Source organism: Falco rusticolus, chromosome 1 (genome assembly GCF_015220075.1).
Source record: "Falco rusticolus isolate bFalRus1 chromosome 1, bFalRus1.pri, whole genome shotgun sequence".
NCBI classification, from domain to species: Eukaryota; Metazoa; Chordata; class Aves; order Falconiformes; family Falconidae; genus Falco; species Falco rusticolus.
Genome location: NC_051187.1, coordinates 9,514,330 through 9,533,339, shown reverse-complemented (window position 1 = coordinate 9,533,339; position 19,010 = coordinate 9,514,330). Strand labels below are relative to the sequence as shown.

Here is a 19,010-nt window from a genome sequence, read left to right as displayed (position 1 = left end):
CATCTTTATTGCTCTGATTTTTCTAATACTTGTAGAATGTCTACATACTCCTAATTAATTTCTTGAGGTTATTTTTTTTTAATCCATTTAGATCTTAGAGGTCTTTATTTCTCCTTTGCTTGGGTCACACGTTACTGCCAGTTTTAGTACCTTAAAGAAATCCCAGGTCCCACCTCAGATCCCAGAAGTCATTGGAATTCTTTTTATTTAGCAAGTAGCAAACTAAAAGCCATCTCATTTGATTACCTTTACCGCTTTGATAATGAGGGATGGTGAACAATTATTCCCTATTCACCTTCTGCATACCATTCATGATTTTATAGGCTTCTGTCACACCCACCCCTCCTACACAGTCTCTCTTCCAAAATGAAGAGTTCTAATCTATTGCCTCTCTTCACATATGGAAGCCGTTAAATACTTTGTTGTAGCATTTCTAGGTCACCTACAGCATTCTGAGATGGGGTAACCTGACTGTGTTCAGCACGTGAGACGTAGGCACCAACAGATCTGATACAATGACTGTTTAACTTCCGTTTCCTGATTTTTTCCTAAAAATTACTAATATTCAGTTCGCCTTTCTTCCTCCAGTCAAGTACCACGCTGCTGTTTCTGAAAACTCTCTGTAACAACTCCAAGAGCTCTTCTGTGCATGGTAATAGTGCAATTAGGACCTATCAATGTAAACGCATGATTACAGTTAGTTTTCCCTGTATGCATTATTTTGCATTTGTCATCACTAAATTTCATCTGCCACATTAGCACATATCCACTCCCAAATACCACCCATCAGCCAGCCTCCTTTTTCTGGTGCACAAATCCCTAGATATTCCCTTGTCCCTGTCTCTTGTATCCTGGAGCATCTTTCTTAAGTCATCCAAAGGCACTGTAAAAGTTTGGCTTCCCTTCATCCCCTCGGTTCATTTTTTCCATCCAAGCAATGCTATCTGTGCTCAGTTAGGTGTATTCATCATACAACCTCAAATGTGTTAATTTCAAAGTCCGGGAACTTATTTCTACCCACAGCCACATAGGTGACAGATCTTGGATGTCAAATAAATTGCACATCAGTAAGGGCTGTCAAGATCTATTCCTAGATCAAAGCCAGAGATGACACAGGAGATGGTGTGCATTGCACAGAAGTAAGTTAGGATGCAAGTAGCTCCTTGCATACACTGTAAAAGTGATCCAATTTTGACAGCAGTACTAGCAAGCTGTGTGCTTTCTAACCAGGCCTTTAAAAACAGCTAGTGGAGCTGGCACTGACATGACTTGCTTCTGTCTGTGTTCGCAGCTGCCTGTGCTCGCTGCTCCCTCAGCTCTGATGCCTGGTGGGAGCTTCAAGGAACCCAACGGAGTCTCAGTCACGTTGTTCCCAGGCCACGGGGTGGGCAGGAGGTGTAACCAACATGGCCTGGGATGCAGCGTCCTTGCTCCTCCAGCATTTCTCTCCGTCTTATGGAAGGTATGATAAGATTTCACCTCTAAATAGGAACTCCTCTAAGCGAATGGATTGTCTGCTAAACCACAATACAAATGCTGCAGCTCATACCCCAGCCGCAGGCAGAGCACGCCAACTGCACAGGGACAGAGTGCTTCTCTCCTCCTCTCCCTAAAAGTTGCATTGAACTCTAATAATTTCCACCAGTAGAAGTAACCTTGGCCTTGCCCAGACTTTTAAATCATCCCTGATCCTAATGATTTCCACTGTTTTCCATATGACCCACAGCAAACAGAGACCCCTGGTAACGGAGCATTGGCACATGCTGTGGCATCAGCAGCATGAGAAGCCAGAGTTATTTTTCTCTCCTCATAACTAGGCTGGCAAGAGCCATGCTCTCCCCCATTAAAACTCCAAAGAGGAGACTAAGGGGTGTCCATTCAGGGACTTCAGTTCCAGGCGGGAGTTTGAGCAAACAGCCTGTGCTCGCCTCCCACATGATATAAGAGAGAGTTTCTGGATTTAGCGCGGACTCCTTTGCCCATCAGTGGCTTACACTGCCTCAGGTCCTGAGGCTTAACTGACCCCAGGAGCCTGCAGCTGTCTGTGCAACACGTTTCTGGCTGCATTGCAGAAAGTTCCACGCTAGTAGGAAGTTGGAGCCCTCAGCGTGGCAGCAAGAGGTGAAACCCTTCCAGCAAACCCGCCACCGCTCCAAGCCTCCGGCTGGGAAGCAAAGGGGACAGCCCCCCCGCTCCAGTCCCCAGACAACAACCACACAGGGTCCCTGCAGGAAGCACTCTCCAGGTGGCTCATGCAATACTAAAGGGACTGCTATGTTTTTCCACCTTTTCCAGTGGTTTTCTGGCACAGAAACTGGGCAGGGTTAAGAGGGCTGGGAGTGAGAAAGCAGCAGAAAGATGATTAAGAGCCTATGTGCAGCATTAGGAGAGCTCCAAGCAACACTCAAATATTTTTCCAAATCTTTGCATTTGGAGACGTGGCCACAGCAGACACTGAATGGGACAGATATCTGGGTTTCTCCCCTTGTTTGCTGTTGCACTCTTTTTTTAGACTGCACACATTGTTCAGTGCAATATCGCTCTCAAGCATGTTTTGTGTGTTTGTGTGTACATGTGTATATCCATCTCTCAGCAAGCCATAGGAAAAAAACAGAATGCAAACAGTCCCACTCTATCCTTCTTTGCTTTGTAAAAGCCCAGGGTTGACACTGGCTTCCCCAGGCTCTCAGCCTTTTATCTCTTATCAACGCCTGTGACTATCAGGCTGAAAAATTTACCCAGCCCCAGTGCGGCAGATGATGTTTACCAGCTAGGGATCAATAAAAAACACGCTGCTTTTTTTCTAGAGGAATCCAGGGCATTGCCCAGCACTCATCTTCCTCACCACTGCAAAGACTGTGCCAGTCATATGGTACTTCAGTTTTATGTGGTCCTAGATGCAGGAATAGAGATTTGCTTCCTCCTGGCCCTGCTTTTTCTCTAATGATGAAAGGAAAGGTGTTTCAGCCTGGGGAGAGTGTGTCCTAGCAGCAGCCGGTGGGCAGAAGACAACAACATTAGCAGACAGACTATGGAGGAAATAACGTTTAGCCTGTCTCATCTATGCACATAGACAGAGGCAGCCTGGGGAAGCTCTCCACGCTTTCAAACACAAAGCAAAACTGCTTTCCAGCCGCCCTGGACATCACCTGCATGAGCACGGGAGGACATGACTAATCATGGAGCAGCAATATACACCATACTTGAGCGGACATCCAAATTCAGTCTAAATGAAAATGGCTTATCTACTTCAGCAAAAGGCTGACAGAAATAACAGCTGTATTCACTCAGGTATAGGCTTTCTACTTTAAAGTCCTTTATCTGCCCAGAAAATCAAACCACCCCCCTCCACCCAGGCTGCACGATAACACATCCTCCTTTTTCCTTTTACCATTTTCAGTTTGATTCAACGAGAGGCTTGAAAGCCAGTCACCAAAACATTCTCAAGCATATGTAAGAGACAGAAATAACTGGAGTGGCCAGTGTCACCCGCTGGTGGCTGGGCAGAGCCGCGCACGGTGCCCCTCGTTCACACACCAAGTGAGAGCAGAGTGGGAAAAGCAGCTTGCCCATAACCCCATCGTCACTATTTTAACGGTCTCAGGATTTCAAAGTTTGTTGCTGTGGTTGTCCCAAAGCCTGGACAGGAAAAGTTTCTTTCCAAAGCTGTCACTAGTGCATCCAAAACATTTCAAGAGGCAAGAAACAGGGAGGCTTTGAAGCCAACGCAGCTAAACTGCTACACAAAGTGAATCACCGAGACTGCGCCTAACAACAAAAACCACCCCGAGATATCGGACAGCGAAGGGGACAGCCCAGCGCCAGCAAAGCACCTGAACAAGTCCTGCTTTTAAGCAGGTCCTGACCCTGAGCCCAGGAGCAGTCCCAGTTAACGAGCAAGGTAAAGAACATGCTTAAAAACCAACGTACTCCCGCTGCTTCGCTGAGACCGTACCGCCCGTGACACGAGCTCGGTGCTATTGAACCGCAAGCTAACGCATGCAGCAGTGCAAAAACCGCAACTGTGACCAAAGAAAGTTTTTTTCAAACTTGATTCCTGTGTCTTGTCTTGATTTCAGAATCAAAATATTTTCTTTCAGAGGAAATTAGTAATCTTAAAAAATCAGGTAGGAACAAATATCACAAGGGACAATTTATTTTACTAAAGTATTTGCTACTTTTGTTTTACAAAAACAGTTTTGGTAATGCAGCTGAGCCAAGACCCTCCCAAATTCTACAATTTTTCCTTATCAGAATATCAGTTGTACCTGAATGAAAAGTCACCTTTTAAGCCAAGAATTCACCTGCTAAGCAGACACCTTGAAGAAATCGTGTTCTGTTTGTTACAATGGTACTAATCGAAGCAAAATTAAGCTCTATTCAGCGTAAAGCATGCACTTACACACACATATTTATATGAAAAGAATTGAAGCCATCATTTCTATGTTTCTTTTTCATGAAATATTTTCTTCTTGTATTTTGTCTTTACTGACTCCTACAAGAGCCACAACCTACCTTCACATCCCATGTTACACAAGATTTTGTTAGGCCATGGAAAGACACAGGGAAATACTCATCCTGCAAAAATCTCCCCAGAAACATAAACGGCTCTTTCAAATGAAAACACTATTTCCCTGTCTTAATTAAAGGTTTTGGAAGTATTCAGTGAGATTTAACCTGAAGAACATGAAAGCATAAAACTCCTTTGGTGGTTGCATAGGAGATCTAAATCAGTATAAGAAGGGACTTATCTGCTGCTTGTCTCCGACCCTTATATCTGAGCATATCATGGTCCTGACTGCATTTGCCTGCAGAGCAGCCACCTGTCCTGCAGCCGTGCTGCACTCCTGTTTTCCAAAGGAGGCACGCAGAGATTAAATATGAAAAATGAAAGGTTTTTTTCAGAGTTTCCCACTACCTAAGCATGCAGCAGGTGAACTGTGCAGTTCTTGGGAGCACTCAGATATCCCACTAAACACAGCCTTCTTCACGTGCCCATGCAAACGCACGTGAAATCTAAACAGCCCTGAAAACCCAGGCTAAAGCAATTTGCTGAAAGTCATCTAAGAAGGTTTGAGAGTAGGGAATGGAGAACAAGGGAGAACTGAGCACAACTCGCCATATCCCAAGCAAAAAGCATAACCGTCTGGCTCTCTCTCTCTCCTCTAACTACGCTGGGATAGGTACAGGTAGATACTTTACATACAAACTACAGCCCAACACAGTCATGAGCCTGTAAAACAAGTAGAGAAATCTGCAGCCAACACCACTTCTAGAAATACCTTTGTATTCTGCCAACAGCCCCACCAGCAGAAGCAGCTTCAACAAGACAGACTGAGACCAGCCTCCACCCCCAAATAGCTGCAGACCGGGCAGGACACGCTCCTGGAGCCACAGGTACAATCTCTTGGGAAAGAGCATGGTTTGAACACGTCCCGGCTGCCCCTGGGAGGACAGGTAGCACAGCAGCCTTTCCTCCAGTGCTGCTACCAGGCCAGGCTGTGTGGCCGGAAGAAAGGGACTGGGCGTCCCAGTGAGTTGTGCCAGGTCTCAGGCAGGAGCCACGTGCTGAGCTGTGCCCACATCCCGCACCCAAACTGGAGGTGGACGGGCACCTTCCACACCAAGGGCTCGGCAGAAGCAGGTGGGAGTGCGCTGCCGACGCCTGTATCGGAGAAGCCCATACCGCTACCTGCGCCTTCCCTGTGGGCACAGCGAGCCAGATGTTTCAAAAGCATAAAAAAACCGGGGTTACCCACCGAGACAACTGTCAGCGCTGCCTTCGCGTGTGGGGGGAGCCTGAGGTGGCAGAACCAGGTGCTAGAGCCAGCGCCAGCTGGGGCACAGCTCAGGCACTGGACCGTTCCCCTGCCTGGGGGAAGCAGCAGTTTGCTCCAGCTAACAGCCAGCACAGGGGCCAAACTGCAAAGCGTTGAGGGCAACTGCAGCATGGGATGCGAGCAGGGGTCCAGCGAAGAGGCCAGCATCTCTGTCCCTTAGGGGTGCAGCAGTGACAGGGGCACTGCCCCCGCAGAGGACTAGGAGGCTGCACATTTTGAAGAGACAACAGATTGCTGTGCCTGCCGAAGGACTGATAACACTGGCATACTCTGCTTTTTTCGAGCTTTTCACTATTAACTTTTTGTCATTTCAAAGCCTACAAAGCTGCTAGCATATTCCTGTCTTTGTTTTTACAAATATGATTTTTCAGTCATATAGTTTTGGCCCATCATCACACATTTAAGTAACAGAAAGGAGATGAGACCTGTGAAGACAGTAGAGCCAGTCTCTTTAAATACAAGCAGTGCCTATCCTGATGTATGCAAACAGCCAGTGCAAAATCATTTTTATTACTGAAACTTGCTGCAGTGCAGGAAATGTATTCAAAAAAAAAAAAAATGAGAGGATGTAACGTACTGCATGCACATGGTTCACATCTCAGCAGCACCTGATACCTCCCATTCATGCCACCCAGGCTGCATCTGCTGACACTCACCAGTCGATTTGCAAGAGCGATGGTACACGCTGTAGCTTCAGCTTCTTGCTGACATTTGAGTTTGTCTGAAGTGGCCTTCTCAAACTTGGCTGTGAGCTTTCCCAGGTTCTCGTTGAGGCGCTGCACATGAAAAAAAGAGAAAATACCAGCACACTTTTAAGGAAAACCCTTATTGAGGGATGATTCACGCTGCAGGCAGGGCTGGCCAAGCTCCACCACAACCCATGCTGCCCAGGCTGCCAGCCAGGGCGCAGCCCCTACACCATGTTGCAGCGTCAGGAGCCACTGTGGAGGCGCAAAGTGCTGCGCTATTTTATATGCTTGTAACTCACACCCTCAGCACAGGGCAGAGGCAAAGAACACACAAAATTTATTTGGGGCTCTGCCCTGGTGTGAATTTAAACTGGGAAAGGGGGTCCATATGGCCAAGTACCAGTTCTATGGCTGAGCAATGAGGAGGGCAGCTAAGAAAACAGAATTTTATATTTCTTGATGCTGCAGCCTCTTTGGTCTCTGTCCAGTCCTTGAGACTCTGCTGATTCACCAAGTTGTGCTCAAATCCCCAAGGAGCTCCTCAAGCAGCTGGAGGTACGCTTGAACCGTCTCCAAGCCATACCTCCCACACCCTGCTTCCAGAAGGGAACGTAACAAACAAGTCAATGAAAGGGTTTTGCTCCTGAAGCCACCCGAGTGTGCGCCACGGGACACCCCTGCAGAGGAGCCCAACGAGCACTCGGTGGGACCATCTGACATGCAAAGTGCTTCTGGGCTGACAAGGGGCAGAAAGAGGCCAAACCACCTGGAGAGGAGAAAAAAAAAAAAAAAAAAAAAAAAAAAGAGCGAGCCCTTTGCTTGGGCTGAGCTCTTCACGCTCTGGTCTAAAACAAATCAACAGCTCCCACAGGCACTTGGAGCATTTCACTTCTGATAAGAGAAGTAATAATTGATTTTATCTGTACCCAATGCAAACTGCTTAAGGCTAAACTGCTTGTAAATCATTTTAACACTGAGCTACACACTAGAAACAAACCTGAAAATGAAAAAGGATTGTATTAGGGATATCTGCAGCTCTCCTGGATACTGTAAAACACAAAGAAGTCTCTCCTTGACCTGCCTTGGAATTAATAACACAAAAAGTTTCTATCCCTGTGTGTATATGAATGTACGTGCATACATACGCTCATCAAATCCCACCACAGAAGCACGATTCTGATGAACAGGTATCTTTGATCTGTGAAGCACAGATCACACCTGCAGCACCACACCAGACACTCTACAGTAACACACAAATATCTGTGTGCAACTGTGACTGTACATCTTGCTTCTACATCTACCCTCCCCAGATTCATAGCACCCTTATTTCCCAGGCAGACAAAGCAGAGGGAAAGGTACTTAGTTTTGACAGTCAGAATAGTCTCATTTATTAATAAAATGGGTTTATGATAGCTCAGTGCCCAGTGGTGAGCAAGTATGAGTCAGCATCACATCACTGAAGCTATCCAAGGTATCCCAGCTTGATAAGCAAGGATATACCTCCACATCCACCCCCACGCTGAGCAATGTATCATTATCCATCTGCAGAGGGGAAAACTCTTCTAAAACAATCAGTTTTGTAAGTGCATGCCAGTGGAGTACCAGTAATCTCCCCAAAGATTGCCATTTTCTTTAACAAAATCCCACTTCTTAAAAAAAAAAAAAAAGAAAGACAAAAGAAAAGCTCAGGCATTAAAAGCTTTGGAAACAAGCAGCATAAAGGGACGATAAAGGTTCCCCAGCACTGTATTTCACATCTTAGATGGGAGAATTAGAGGCTAAAGACCTCTAAATCCATGCCTGCTTCAGGTGCTGTCCCTGCCCTCCTTTCATCTGCAGCAGCAAGGGGCTACCAGAGAGCTCTGGAGATCTTTATTTTTCACATTTTTAGTTACAAAGTGTAGTAAGCACTTTAAGAATAATAATCCCTAGGAGGCATCAAGGGAGTTACGTATTTCTGACACGAAGATGTGCTGCTAGAAGAGACGAGCAGGTGGAGGAGCTCGGCTGGAGGGGCTGTGCTGCCTCTCTCAGTGCTCAGTCCAGGCCAGTCCGGCTGCCCACACACCTCGGGTATTAACGGTGATTTTGCACAAACCGTGGTGTTAGTACAAAAGCACAGCCACAGAGGGTCCTTCACTCACAGAGAGGGATCCCAGATCCAAAGCACCTTAAGAAAAGGCAGAGTCTGGAGCACAAGCAGTGGCTGCCTGCAGCAGGAGGGAGCTGGAGAACAGCGAGTTCTGGGATGCTGAGGAACAGGCTGGTGGGGACCACTGCGCTGGTGTCCCCACTTTGCTACTAGCGAGTGTTGACCAGGGAGGGAGGTGGGGGGAAAAGCAGTGTCTTTAACATAGAGATCATTTTCTGAAGGAAAAGGAGAAAAGCTAGAAGCTACTCTCTGTAGAAATGCGTTCCAATTATACAGTAATTTCTTCTATTCAGTAATTTTCTTAATTTCTTTTTTTTTAAGTAGCAAAAATCTAAATAAGGATAATGCACAAGACATGCTGACAGGGAGCTGTGCCGTGACAAATTATTAGGCTCCTACTAAAGCAGTCATCATCCTGCAAAACATGCCCATCACCAGAGCCTGAGCACAGGGAGCCAGCCCAGCCCAGCTCCATGCTACCAGCACTCTGAATCAGCCTCCCGTTCCTCTTCCCTGCCCCTGTGCAACATACCAGGAACATACTGGTTTGAGACAATGAGTTTTCTGAGGAACCATGAGTAGAAGCAAATTGCATTTGAAAAAACAGATAGGAATAATAAGAACTGGTAATTGGCTTTCATCTTAAGGTGTAAGCAAGGCTGGAGAAGAACAGATGAAATGTAGAAAGCAGCAATAACAGGGAGAGAAAATACTATAATCTACCAGATCTTTGGATTCCCACCCCACCCTGAAAAATACATGAGTGCAGAGAAGGAGCTTTGGAGAAAGTGGAGGATTTGTCCCCAGGCAGGGGCTAGCGCGATGGGTCCCACCAAAGGGCCAGCACTTACAGCGATTTTGGCCTTGATGCTGGCCAGCTTGTCCTGGGCAGCCGCCAGCTCCGCGTTGGCCTTGCTCAGAGCCTGCCGCTTCGGCTCCACCTCGCAGTACACCTCGTGGAAGCGCACGATGTTCACCACCCAGGAGCAGAGGCCGGCTGCGGCGTAGGACTTGGTGGTCACAAATTCGGGTTTAAACTTGGGATCTTGCAAATAGGGCTGAAGGGCTTTGAGGCAGTTCTCATGGATGTTCTCCTTGTCGAACTTGATCAGGGAGTCCAGGAAGCCGTCCACCCTCGCCATGGCAGCTTTTGCTGCTTTCCAGCTCCTGTCCTTGGGAATCTTCCCTCCCGGGGCCATCAGTACCATCACGGCTGCAGTGACATTGCTGACAGCTGAAGGCGGTGACCCAAAGGACCTCAGCTCCGTCAGATTTTTCTGAAAAGGAGAAAACAAGGTTGTTAGACAAAAATGAATGGGCTTTCTTTTCACTTTGCCACTAATAGAGTCAGGCTCCCAAGCTATCAATCTGATAAATTGGCCCAAACATCGCTGCCTTTAAATCACTGCTATGCATGTTTACAGCACATGTGCTCAGCTCCCTGCATCCAGCTCCTCACATCCCACCCAGGACCAGCACAGCACAGCGCTCCTGCCCAGACTCCCACCCTTTCCCTGCTGCACTGCTGCAGCTCGCAGGAGCAGGAGGTTTTCTGCCCTCTCAGAAGATCAGAATAAGGACAAAGGAAACCTTTCCAAATAATAACCTCTATAAATAGCCCCCAGCCCCTCTAGAACAGCCTTGCAGAGCTTCCCTTCATGCTCAACTAATCCCTGTGCCAGACACCCATGCGTTAAGGTCTTGCGGAATGATTTGTGTGCCCCCATGTTTCCACAAGGCCATTGTCCAGCCCAGACTGGGGCACTTGAACCAAGCCCCTTCAGCAGGAGCGCGGTCCCTGGGGTGAACGGGCAGTCCCCCCAAGAGAATCAGCTAATCCCTGGGGCCACCCTTGTCCAAGGTGGAGTTCCCACCTCCTCCACTACCAACACAGGTAGTTTTAGCGAATCCCTAATATTAAAGTGGGATGGATCTTAACCTATCAGCAAAAGACAGCTGAATTGTGGAGAAGGCACACATTTCCTAAAACACTTGCAACTGTGACAACAGTGCGATGCCGAGGGTTTGATCCGCTGTCACCTAAAACCCTCTCTCTATGCATGTGCAACTTAGCTTTTGCATAGGAAAAACCAGCGCAGGTAAATCAGCTGTTCTCAAATGACATGCTGTTGTCAAAACAAGGATAGATTCTGTTTCAACACCAGTTTAAGAAAAATCTGTGAACCTCTGTCAGTTCCTGGTTCTATCAGTTTTGATCAGTTCTTAATCTACATTCTCTGATATTCTGCTTCTATCAGTTTCTGTCTATAGAAGCAAGGTGGAATAGCCTGGTACTGTTGAGCATCCACTTTTTAGATAAAGGTATCTGCTACAAATCTATTCCTAAATGTTTTTTTGCTAACAAAATTTTTTTGTTAATAAGCGAGCTGATAGAGGCAAGCCCTTGGGAGATGTGTGTGCACTTCCAGTGTAAAATGTCTCTAACATGCTCAATGACACGGAGCCAACCATGAGCACTGACAAGCACCCCAGCATGTCCTCCTCCTCCAAGAAGAACCCCAAGTAGATACATACGAAATAGATAAATACCAAACACCAAAAGAACAGTGGCTGCTCTGATGACAGGAATGAAGGAAGACCAGCCTCTGCAGTTTAACGGGGCTGAGGCATCCCTTACCAAACACAAGACTGCTCTGCAGCCAGCAGCAAGGAAGGAGAGGATGGGAAACTGGCCGTCTGGAAGCTCATGGGGCTGTGCAAGCGCAGGGCAGCACGGCGGTGCCCCCGGGAGCAGCGTGCCCCAATGCGTGGGTCACCCACTGCACAGCCCTGGGGACCTCAGGTGGGCTACAGCTGCTGCCCACACCACAGGCTGACACCTTGCTAGCTGCCACCCCCACCTTGCTGCGCCCAATAGCTCCATCCCTCTGGGAGCAACAGGACTGCCTATGGCTGCCTGATGTTCCTCCACTTCACTCACACTCCTCTGTGCCGCTCCGCTCCTCTCCCCCTGCTGCAAAGCTCATGTGGGATCTCTGGCCTGCCAGGAGAGGCTGACCCCTTGGGTCATTGCCCTGTTAATCCTGGAAATGAAACAAAACCTCCCTGACCCTTTCACTTGTGTGGATCTCAGATTACCTGCACACAGTGCCGTGGACGGTGTGGGTGCCAGCCAGGTTCCCGCACAGCAATGGCAGAGGTACATGGCATTAGAGCAGCTGTCCCATCCAAGCGAGTCTGGCTTTCCGCAGAACTCATCCCACCAAAGGCAACTGGCTGCCTGCTGACCAGTATCCCTAATCCTTCACCTGGGAGTAATGCAAAGGCACCTTCTCTTGCTTCCCTCACCACTCAGCCTACCTGCCAAAGATACAAGTCTGAATGGACATGGCTGTTGTTCCTCTAAACTAGCGGGTGACGCTGGCACAGAAATGTCCCCATATCCACATACTCACTGAGCTCTTTGGCCGCTGGCTATATATATTTATTACTGCATTCTACTCAACAGCTTTTCTCACTGTTTTCCCTATTAATGTTGCATATAACAGTCCTGCCCAAATAAGATGACTTAGATAATTGGGGAGAAACTGTATATACGCACATAAATATTGCTGATTACTCATGTCAGCAAGCAGGTCAAGCTCTCTGATGCATTTCTGATCAGCAGGTAGAGGAGACCATGCCTCTCAGGGCTCTGCTGTTGCTGCTTTACAGGTCCCTAGAGAAAATCCCAGCTTCTCCCTAATCTTTGCCTAATGAGATATTCTACAGCTCCAACACGAAACCAAAACTAATGAAAAGACAAACATTTTCCCTTTGTACAATCCTTTCGCTTCCAGGAACAAAAGCCAAAGCAACGCATCTCTGCAGCAAAGCCACATCTTTCGTGAAAGCTAATCAAAACAGCAAACCCATTCCGGATGACTCAGAGTTGCTTTCCTGTCCCCCAGCAGGTCTGATATTGACCCGTGGTCCGAGGCATGATTGAGCCGTGCCTTGCTGTGATCATGGGAATAACTCTGACTTCCCAGCTGCATCTGGTGCATGGCCGCTGCCCTGCCCTCTGTGCAGGGGGGGTCTGCCGCTCCAGGATGCTGCAGGAACTGTAGGTCAAAATAAATTGCAGGTACGTGTCTCTCGGGCACATCTCCAAGTGTTGGACTCTCCCAGAATGCCCTTGAAGGAAAAGCCTTCCAAGGTACCAAAAAGCCCTCCCTAAACTCAACGAGGCATGAAGAACGCCTTTGACAAAGAAAGGACAAGGCAAACCCAGCTCCAATACAGCTGGAGAAGGCCAAACCCTCAGGTCACCATGTTCTGTCCCTACAATACAGGGACCTCATGAGGGAAAGATGTCCGGAGGAGCCCAAGAAGTCACTCTCCCCACTGCACTTGTGGATCTCTGCTCCTCCTTCCCCACCCTATCTCCCTCCTTGGCCAAGCAAGGCATTTGCTGTGGGCAGCAGGAAGCCACTACCCCATGGTGCCACAGACCGAGGGGGACAGAGCCTTCCCATCACAGACCCCTTCCCAAAGCAGGGGACAGGTCAAGTGGGAACTCAGAGGATGCCCGTGCTCCCTGCAAGCTGCAGCCACGAACTGCCAGCCCCATACCCACCAACATGGCCCGTGGGGTCACAGGAGCTCTGCCCGCACAGCATTCCCCGTGCCACGTGGCTGGGGAGCACGGCTCCGAGCGGCTGGGTGGAAAGTCTGCCTTGTTGGTATTTTGGAGTTTTCCAGCTCCCACAGTGCTGACTGTGCACTTGCACAGAAATACCCCAAGCGAACGGCATCGATAACGGCTCACTGAAACAAAGGGGTGCTCGTGCTTCACACTGCCCGTCCTGCAACACCTCCTGCACCTCTACTACGACCAGCTCAGGGCACCGTGCTCCTTGCCACAGGACCTTCAAGACAGCTGACAGCCACTCACCCTGAAAGCACCAGCAGCCTCTCCTGTCTCCTTTCGTACCACTTTGTTCCCCACAGCTCAGGGGTAACAGCCTCAGAAAACACTGGAGCAAGATGTGGCCTGTGCCCCTGCCCTGGAGCCCACCCCCCCATCCTGCATGCCCTCCTCCATGATAGCAGGCAGGTCTGAGCCACAGACAGTGCCCAGACAGAGCTGGCGATCCCCCCGAGACACTCTTCCCTGGGTCCTGAAAGAGGGTGACAGTAAGGTGACCTCCCCTTTCTCCTGGGGCAGGACAAGAAGCAGTGGAGCCAGCCAACAGCAGAGACACCCTCCTCAGTTCCTCCTGCTCTCCATGTCGATGAGTAAAGGGTAATGTGGTGCAGCCTCATGGCTACTCTGAGTTACACCAGGGATCAAGTAGGTACCAGCTGGGAAGAAGCTGGAGGAGGGTCAATATAATGCCCAAAACCCGGGGCCATCAGGTGACACTGCCCCCTCCATGCAGAGGGGAGATACCAGACTCCCATGGGAACCATCACTCTACCTTGTTGAGGGTGTTCAGAGCAGCCTGGGCAGCTGCCAGGGCAGGCTCCGCTTTGGCCAGGTCCTCCTCGCAGTCCTTCTGCTTCTGCTCGACCTCCTGGGTGATAAGTGCCACTTTCTGCTCCTCCTCATTGGCAACTGCCTTTTCCCTGCTCACTTTCTCCGTCTCCACTCCCACCACCTGGATCAGCTTATCAGCACTGTCATTCTTCTGCTTCAGCTCCACCTCTTGGGCTGCCAGCTTGGCCTTCAGCTCATCCACCTGGCAGGAAGAAACACACGCAGGAGCATGAACACCCCCCAGCCTGCTCCCTGCCCTGCCCAGCAGCGCGGGCTCACGCTGGAGCTGGGCTGAGCAGTACCCAAACACATGGAACTCCTGTCTCTAAAGCAAGCAACTCCCTGGCAGCCCAGAAAAGCAGTATTTCTAGCTGTTAGCGGGATAGCACTGCTCTCCTCTGCTCATGGTGGCTTAGGTCACAGCTGGAGAGCCCACACGCATGGTGCACACACTGGAGCAGCCTGCTAGCAGTAAGGAACCCAGTCGGGGAGAACCCAGCCCCAGCAGGATGAACCGCTCAGGAGGGTGTCCCACCCCTCCCTGCCCACTGCCTCTGCTTGGAAACTGGACAGATGTGCCAGGGCATCACCAGCGTTGCTTTGAGCAGGATCCAACGGGAAGTAGGTGGAAGCTTTCACCTCAGGTATTCTTGGGATTATTTTTTGCACAGCCCAGGAACTTCACCACAGACCAGGGATTTGCAGGAAGCTTCTCTCCTTATAAAGCCAAATACATCCATGAACATGAGATCTGATGATACATCACATCCCTGGTAAAGGTGGCATGCATGTGCTGTGCGCGCGTGTGTTTTGCAGTGGCGATGACGTGCTACAATTCAGCTGCTCCTGCTTTTCCTTCTCCACCTTGCCGCCAGCAGAACAGAGCACACAGTATTTTGCCACGTGCAGGCTTCCAGGGGGCCTGTGCCCCAGGACCCAGCGCTGCCAAAGCCACCCGCTTGCCCTCGCCACGCACCACCTCCATCCCCTGCCCCACGGCAGAGGCAGCAATCCCATCAGTTTCCTCACAGCCATCAGGTCCTACAGACTTAGGGTGGCAAGGGCATTTTTTTTACACCAGAAAGATTACAGCTGGGATCTGCTGACAGGTACAGCCCTTGCCAGAGTTCCGAGGCTCAAGGGGCTTTAAAATGCGATGTCAAATGAGCTCGAGAAGGGATCCCCTGTTCAGGCAGCAGTCAAGAGGCATGGCAGTGGTGGCAGCTCCTCACACCCGGCAAGGCAGGAGCCCTCTCCAGCAGCAGGCTGAGGCCTCTGCGTGGTGGGGGAACTCGCACCAGCTCTCACTTGAAGACAGAAAGTCTCTTTCTAAAAGCACCCATTTCAATGAATTTACACAGGCTTTGTGCAGACCACGAGATTTTCACTGTCCTGACATCAGGCTCAAAGGATTGCTTGAGCTCTTGAGGTACGTCTTTACCTGTATAAAAATATGTCGTGGAAGTCAGACACTTGCTTTTGTTGACAATTCCATTTTTATACCAGAAGAGAGAGCACAATTTGCAATCTTATAAACTGAAGTTATTGACGTCAGCTTCAGGTGGAGAGCAGTTTCTTAGGAGACTTTGTGAACTTCATCCACCGTCATCTCCTGCTGCCTGCCACTACAATCCCGTTTTCACCAGGACAAAGACATGACTGTAAATCCAAATGACTCTGGGCCTGCAGGAGCACATAATCCCTTCAGACTGAAAACTAGCGGCAGCTTCTTGTTCAGCTCCACGTCTTCAGGGATTGCGGGAAATGGAAGTGAGAGGCTTCGCTGATGGCAGATACGGCTTGTGACCTTCTGTCCAAAAAATCAGTAATCATGTGCTGGATACATACATAAATGGCAGCTTTAGGGGTTTACATGACCACAACAAAACAAGCAAGGGATTAAAACCCGCTAGCACTCAGCAGTGCTACAAAATGAGCAGGTGTAAACTCAGCTCCCAGCGCAGCCGGCGAGCACAAACGCCCTGACCGACCCTGCTTTCAGCCTAGCGCGTGCAGTAAGGGAAGGGCAGGTGACTTGCTATAACGTTGTCAAGATTTAAACAAAGCAAGAAATTCTGTATGGTTTTATCTGAAAGGAATATTTGGAAGCCTGCAAGTTACAGCGGAGGCCCCTGCCCACCTGGGCTTGGGTTAGGTGTTAAATTCCCAGCGGAAAGGATGCAGGTTGGAGCTGTGATGTGTGTCCTGGGGGTCTGCTGGACCCTCTGCCAATAGATCACACCACATCTAGGGTGGATACGGTGACCTCCAGCCTCTCTTACCCACAAGCAGGATTTTGGAACGTGAAAGGAAAGGATTGTGTTTCCCCAATGAGGCTGAAGCTCACTCACAGTTGAGCAGGGACGATTTAATAATGTTTGTGCAGTGGAAAGGGAGAAACAGGAGCCATGCCTAAATAACCAGACCCAGCGTCCTTAGTGATATCCTGGGGGTGGCACAGGGAATGTGTGTTTATGAACTTTACTCTTCCAGTTTCACCCCGTCAGCGCAGCAAACAAGTTTCTCTTAATGCTGTACTCCCATCCACAGCAAAAGCAGTCTGTCACATCCATTTCTCATCCCTTCCCACACATCCTAATGCCCAGACATAAAAATGCCTGATGAGAAACCACAGAGCAGGGAGGCCTCCCACCACCGCCCTTGGGAAGGCACAGGCACAGCAGACACCTTAAACGTGCTCCCACTGGTGGAGCCGTCCCTGGCAGAGCAATGATACAAAGGCAGGCATGAAAAGTTCTCCTCTTTCCACAAATGTCACAATACCAGAAGGTACCCAAACTTCCCCTCTCTCACACCAAAAAGAGATTTCCAACCAAAAAGGATGCCAGTCAGTACACAGAGCTATCTTCTGTTTCTTTGGCATGGCCAGTACAAAGGCTGAGGTGGCCTGCAGAATGACAGCATCCCAAGGAGAGAGAACACTATTAACCTGCCCATGGGCACCACCAGGACAGCAACAAGGTCAAGGTGTGAGCAGATGGATCCTAGTACATGTGAGCAGCATGTGCCCTAGCTCACACAGTATCATTACGGGCTGGAAAAGGGTCAGTACTTGGTCCCAAACAGTGCTAAGAAATGTGAAAAACCAGTGAGCAGCTTTCCGAGTCCAGGACAATCTGATGAGCAACTAGTAACGTGAGGTAGAAAGGGAAAGAGCAAAGCAAAGGAGAGATTCAAGGTTAATGTACTGTGACTCCAAAAGGGAAGGAAGAAGTGCTTGCTTCCCACCAGGACGCATAAGAAGAATTATTAAAGAACAGAAAACCTGGAGGGCAGACTCCCAGAAGACTCATTTTATCTGATTGTCCCTGCCTTGTTTCAAGAACACAAAATACATCACAAAGGTCGGCGATTAATTGATAGAGCAAGCAAGGCTTGAATCTGGAATCCAATGATGCAACATTAACTAAAGTCATCCTAAAAATTACTCAGCAATGGGCTCTGAAACAGAGTGCTGACCTCTTCATAGCGAACATCACTCTGAAAAACAAATGACTCATCCCACACATCTTCCCAAGTCTATTATGTCCTAATAACTGGAAGCTGGCTTCTGCTTTTCTGAGTACTGAGGACAGCCACTGTCCTCAGGGAAAGACAGTGAGGCATGTGAGCTAATGGGAGACATTTATTTAGAATAAAAGTTGGTCAATGGGTATCAAGGTGTCCAGATCATGAAGAAAAAAAAAAAAAAAAAAAAAGAAAAATCCCAACCAAGAAAAAATCCCAACAACCAAAACTGAAGAGCAGGTTGCGGGGAGAAGAGTAAAAGGAAGGGGGAGAGATTAATTTGAAAATGAAACAGCTAAGACAAAAAGTACTCTGCAACTACTTGCACAACAGCCCCCTCATGCTAAGGCAACACTGCAAAGTTTATAGAAATACATAAAACTCATAATTAACTTGTCATGGCACCCAAGCAGCAGGAATCTCGAGAATGCTGATGGTGGGAGCACTAGTCCTCAGACCTAGGGCATAACCAGGTCATGCTCAGGTATCAAAATCATCATCCTCTGCTTTGAAAATAAAAAAATTCCACAGCATATCACTTCCAAGCACCATGAACACAATCTGGAGGTGACACACCCACGTGAGACACAGGACTTGTCGCTTCCTCAGCACCAAGACCAATCATTTGTATGGTGAATGTGAAGTTCAGACTTTTAAACCCATATTCAAGATTGAACATTCTGGTACAATTTCCAGTACTGCTAAATAGCCACACTCTGGTTTCAAATCAAAAGCAGTTTTGACTAATGCGTACATCTGATAGTTTAGGTGTTTAATTTTAGGCCCCCAGCGCTAATTTTAGATTCAAATTTGACATATTTGTCCTCACTGCTCTGCATCTTAAACAATTTCTCAAACAGGCGCTTCTCACCCCAGCCTTACTCCACCCAGGGTATGAACTTTGCGTTCTTTTCTCCTTCTTGCAACAGCAAAACCTGCGCAACCCTGTGGGGTACCATGGAAACCCACGGGCTTCCCATCTGTTCCCCACTCCACCACCACCGCTCAGCACCTGTCCTGCAGCTCATCAGCAAAACTTTGCCAACAGAACACCCACATGAAGATACTCCCCAAGAACACAGAAGGGTCCCCATGTTTAACCAATGCTACAGGGACTCGTTTCCTCTCAAAAAGTTACTTTCATATTGGTTGCTCCCAATAAAAGACAGACCTAACCTAACTTGTCCACCACCGGGGCATCAGCAAAAACAGCAGCACCCCACAGCTGCGAAATTATTTACGTCCATAGGCATCCCTGGTTGCGACAGGTGCTCCCTGCTACTGGCTGTTCCACCTCAGCTACATCCTTACAAAGAAGA

General features: G+C 48.7%; 1 protein-coding gene across 1 annotated transcript in view; it reads right to left on the bottom strand.

Moving 5' to 3' along the window:
- Window positions 1-19,010, bottom strand: part of LOC119157910 (dynein heavy chain 9, axonemal-like) — a 101,651-nt gene that overhangs the window by 80,332 nt on the left and 2,309 nt on the right. Inside the window, 3 exon segments of the mRNA XM_037409303.1 lie at window positions 6,497-6,616; window positions 9,533-9,958; window positions 14,105-14,365. Of these exon segments, the coding sequence (XP_037265200.1) occupies window positions 6,497-6,616; window positions 9,533-9,958; window positions 14,105-14,365 (807 nt within the window).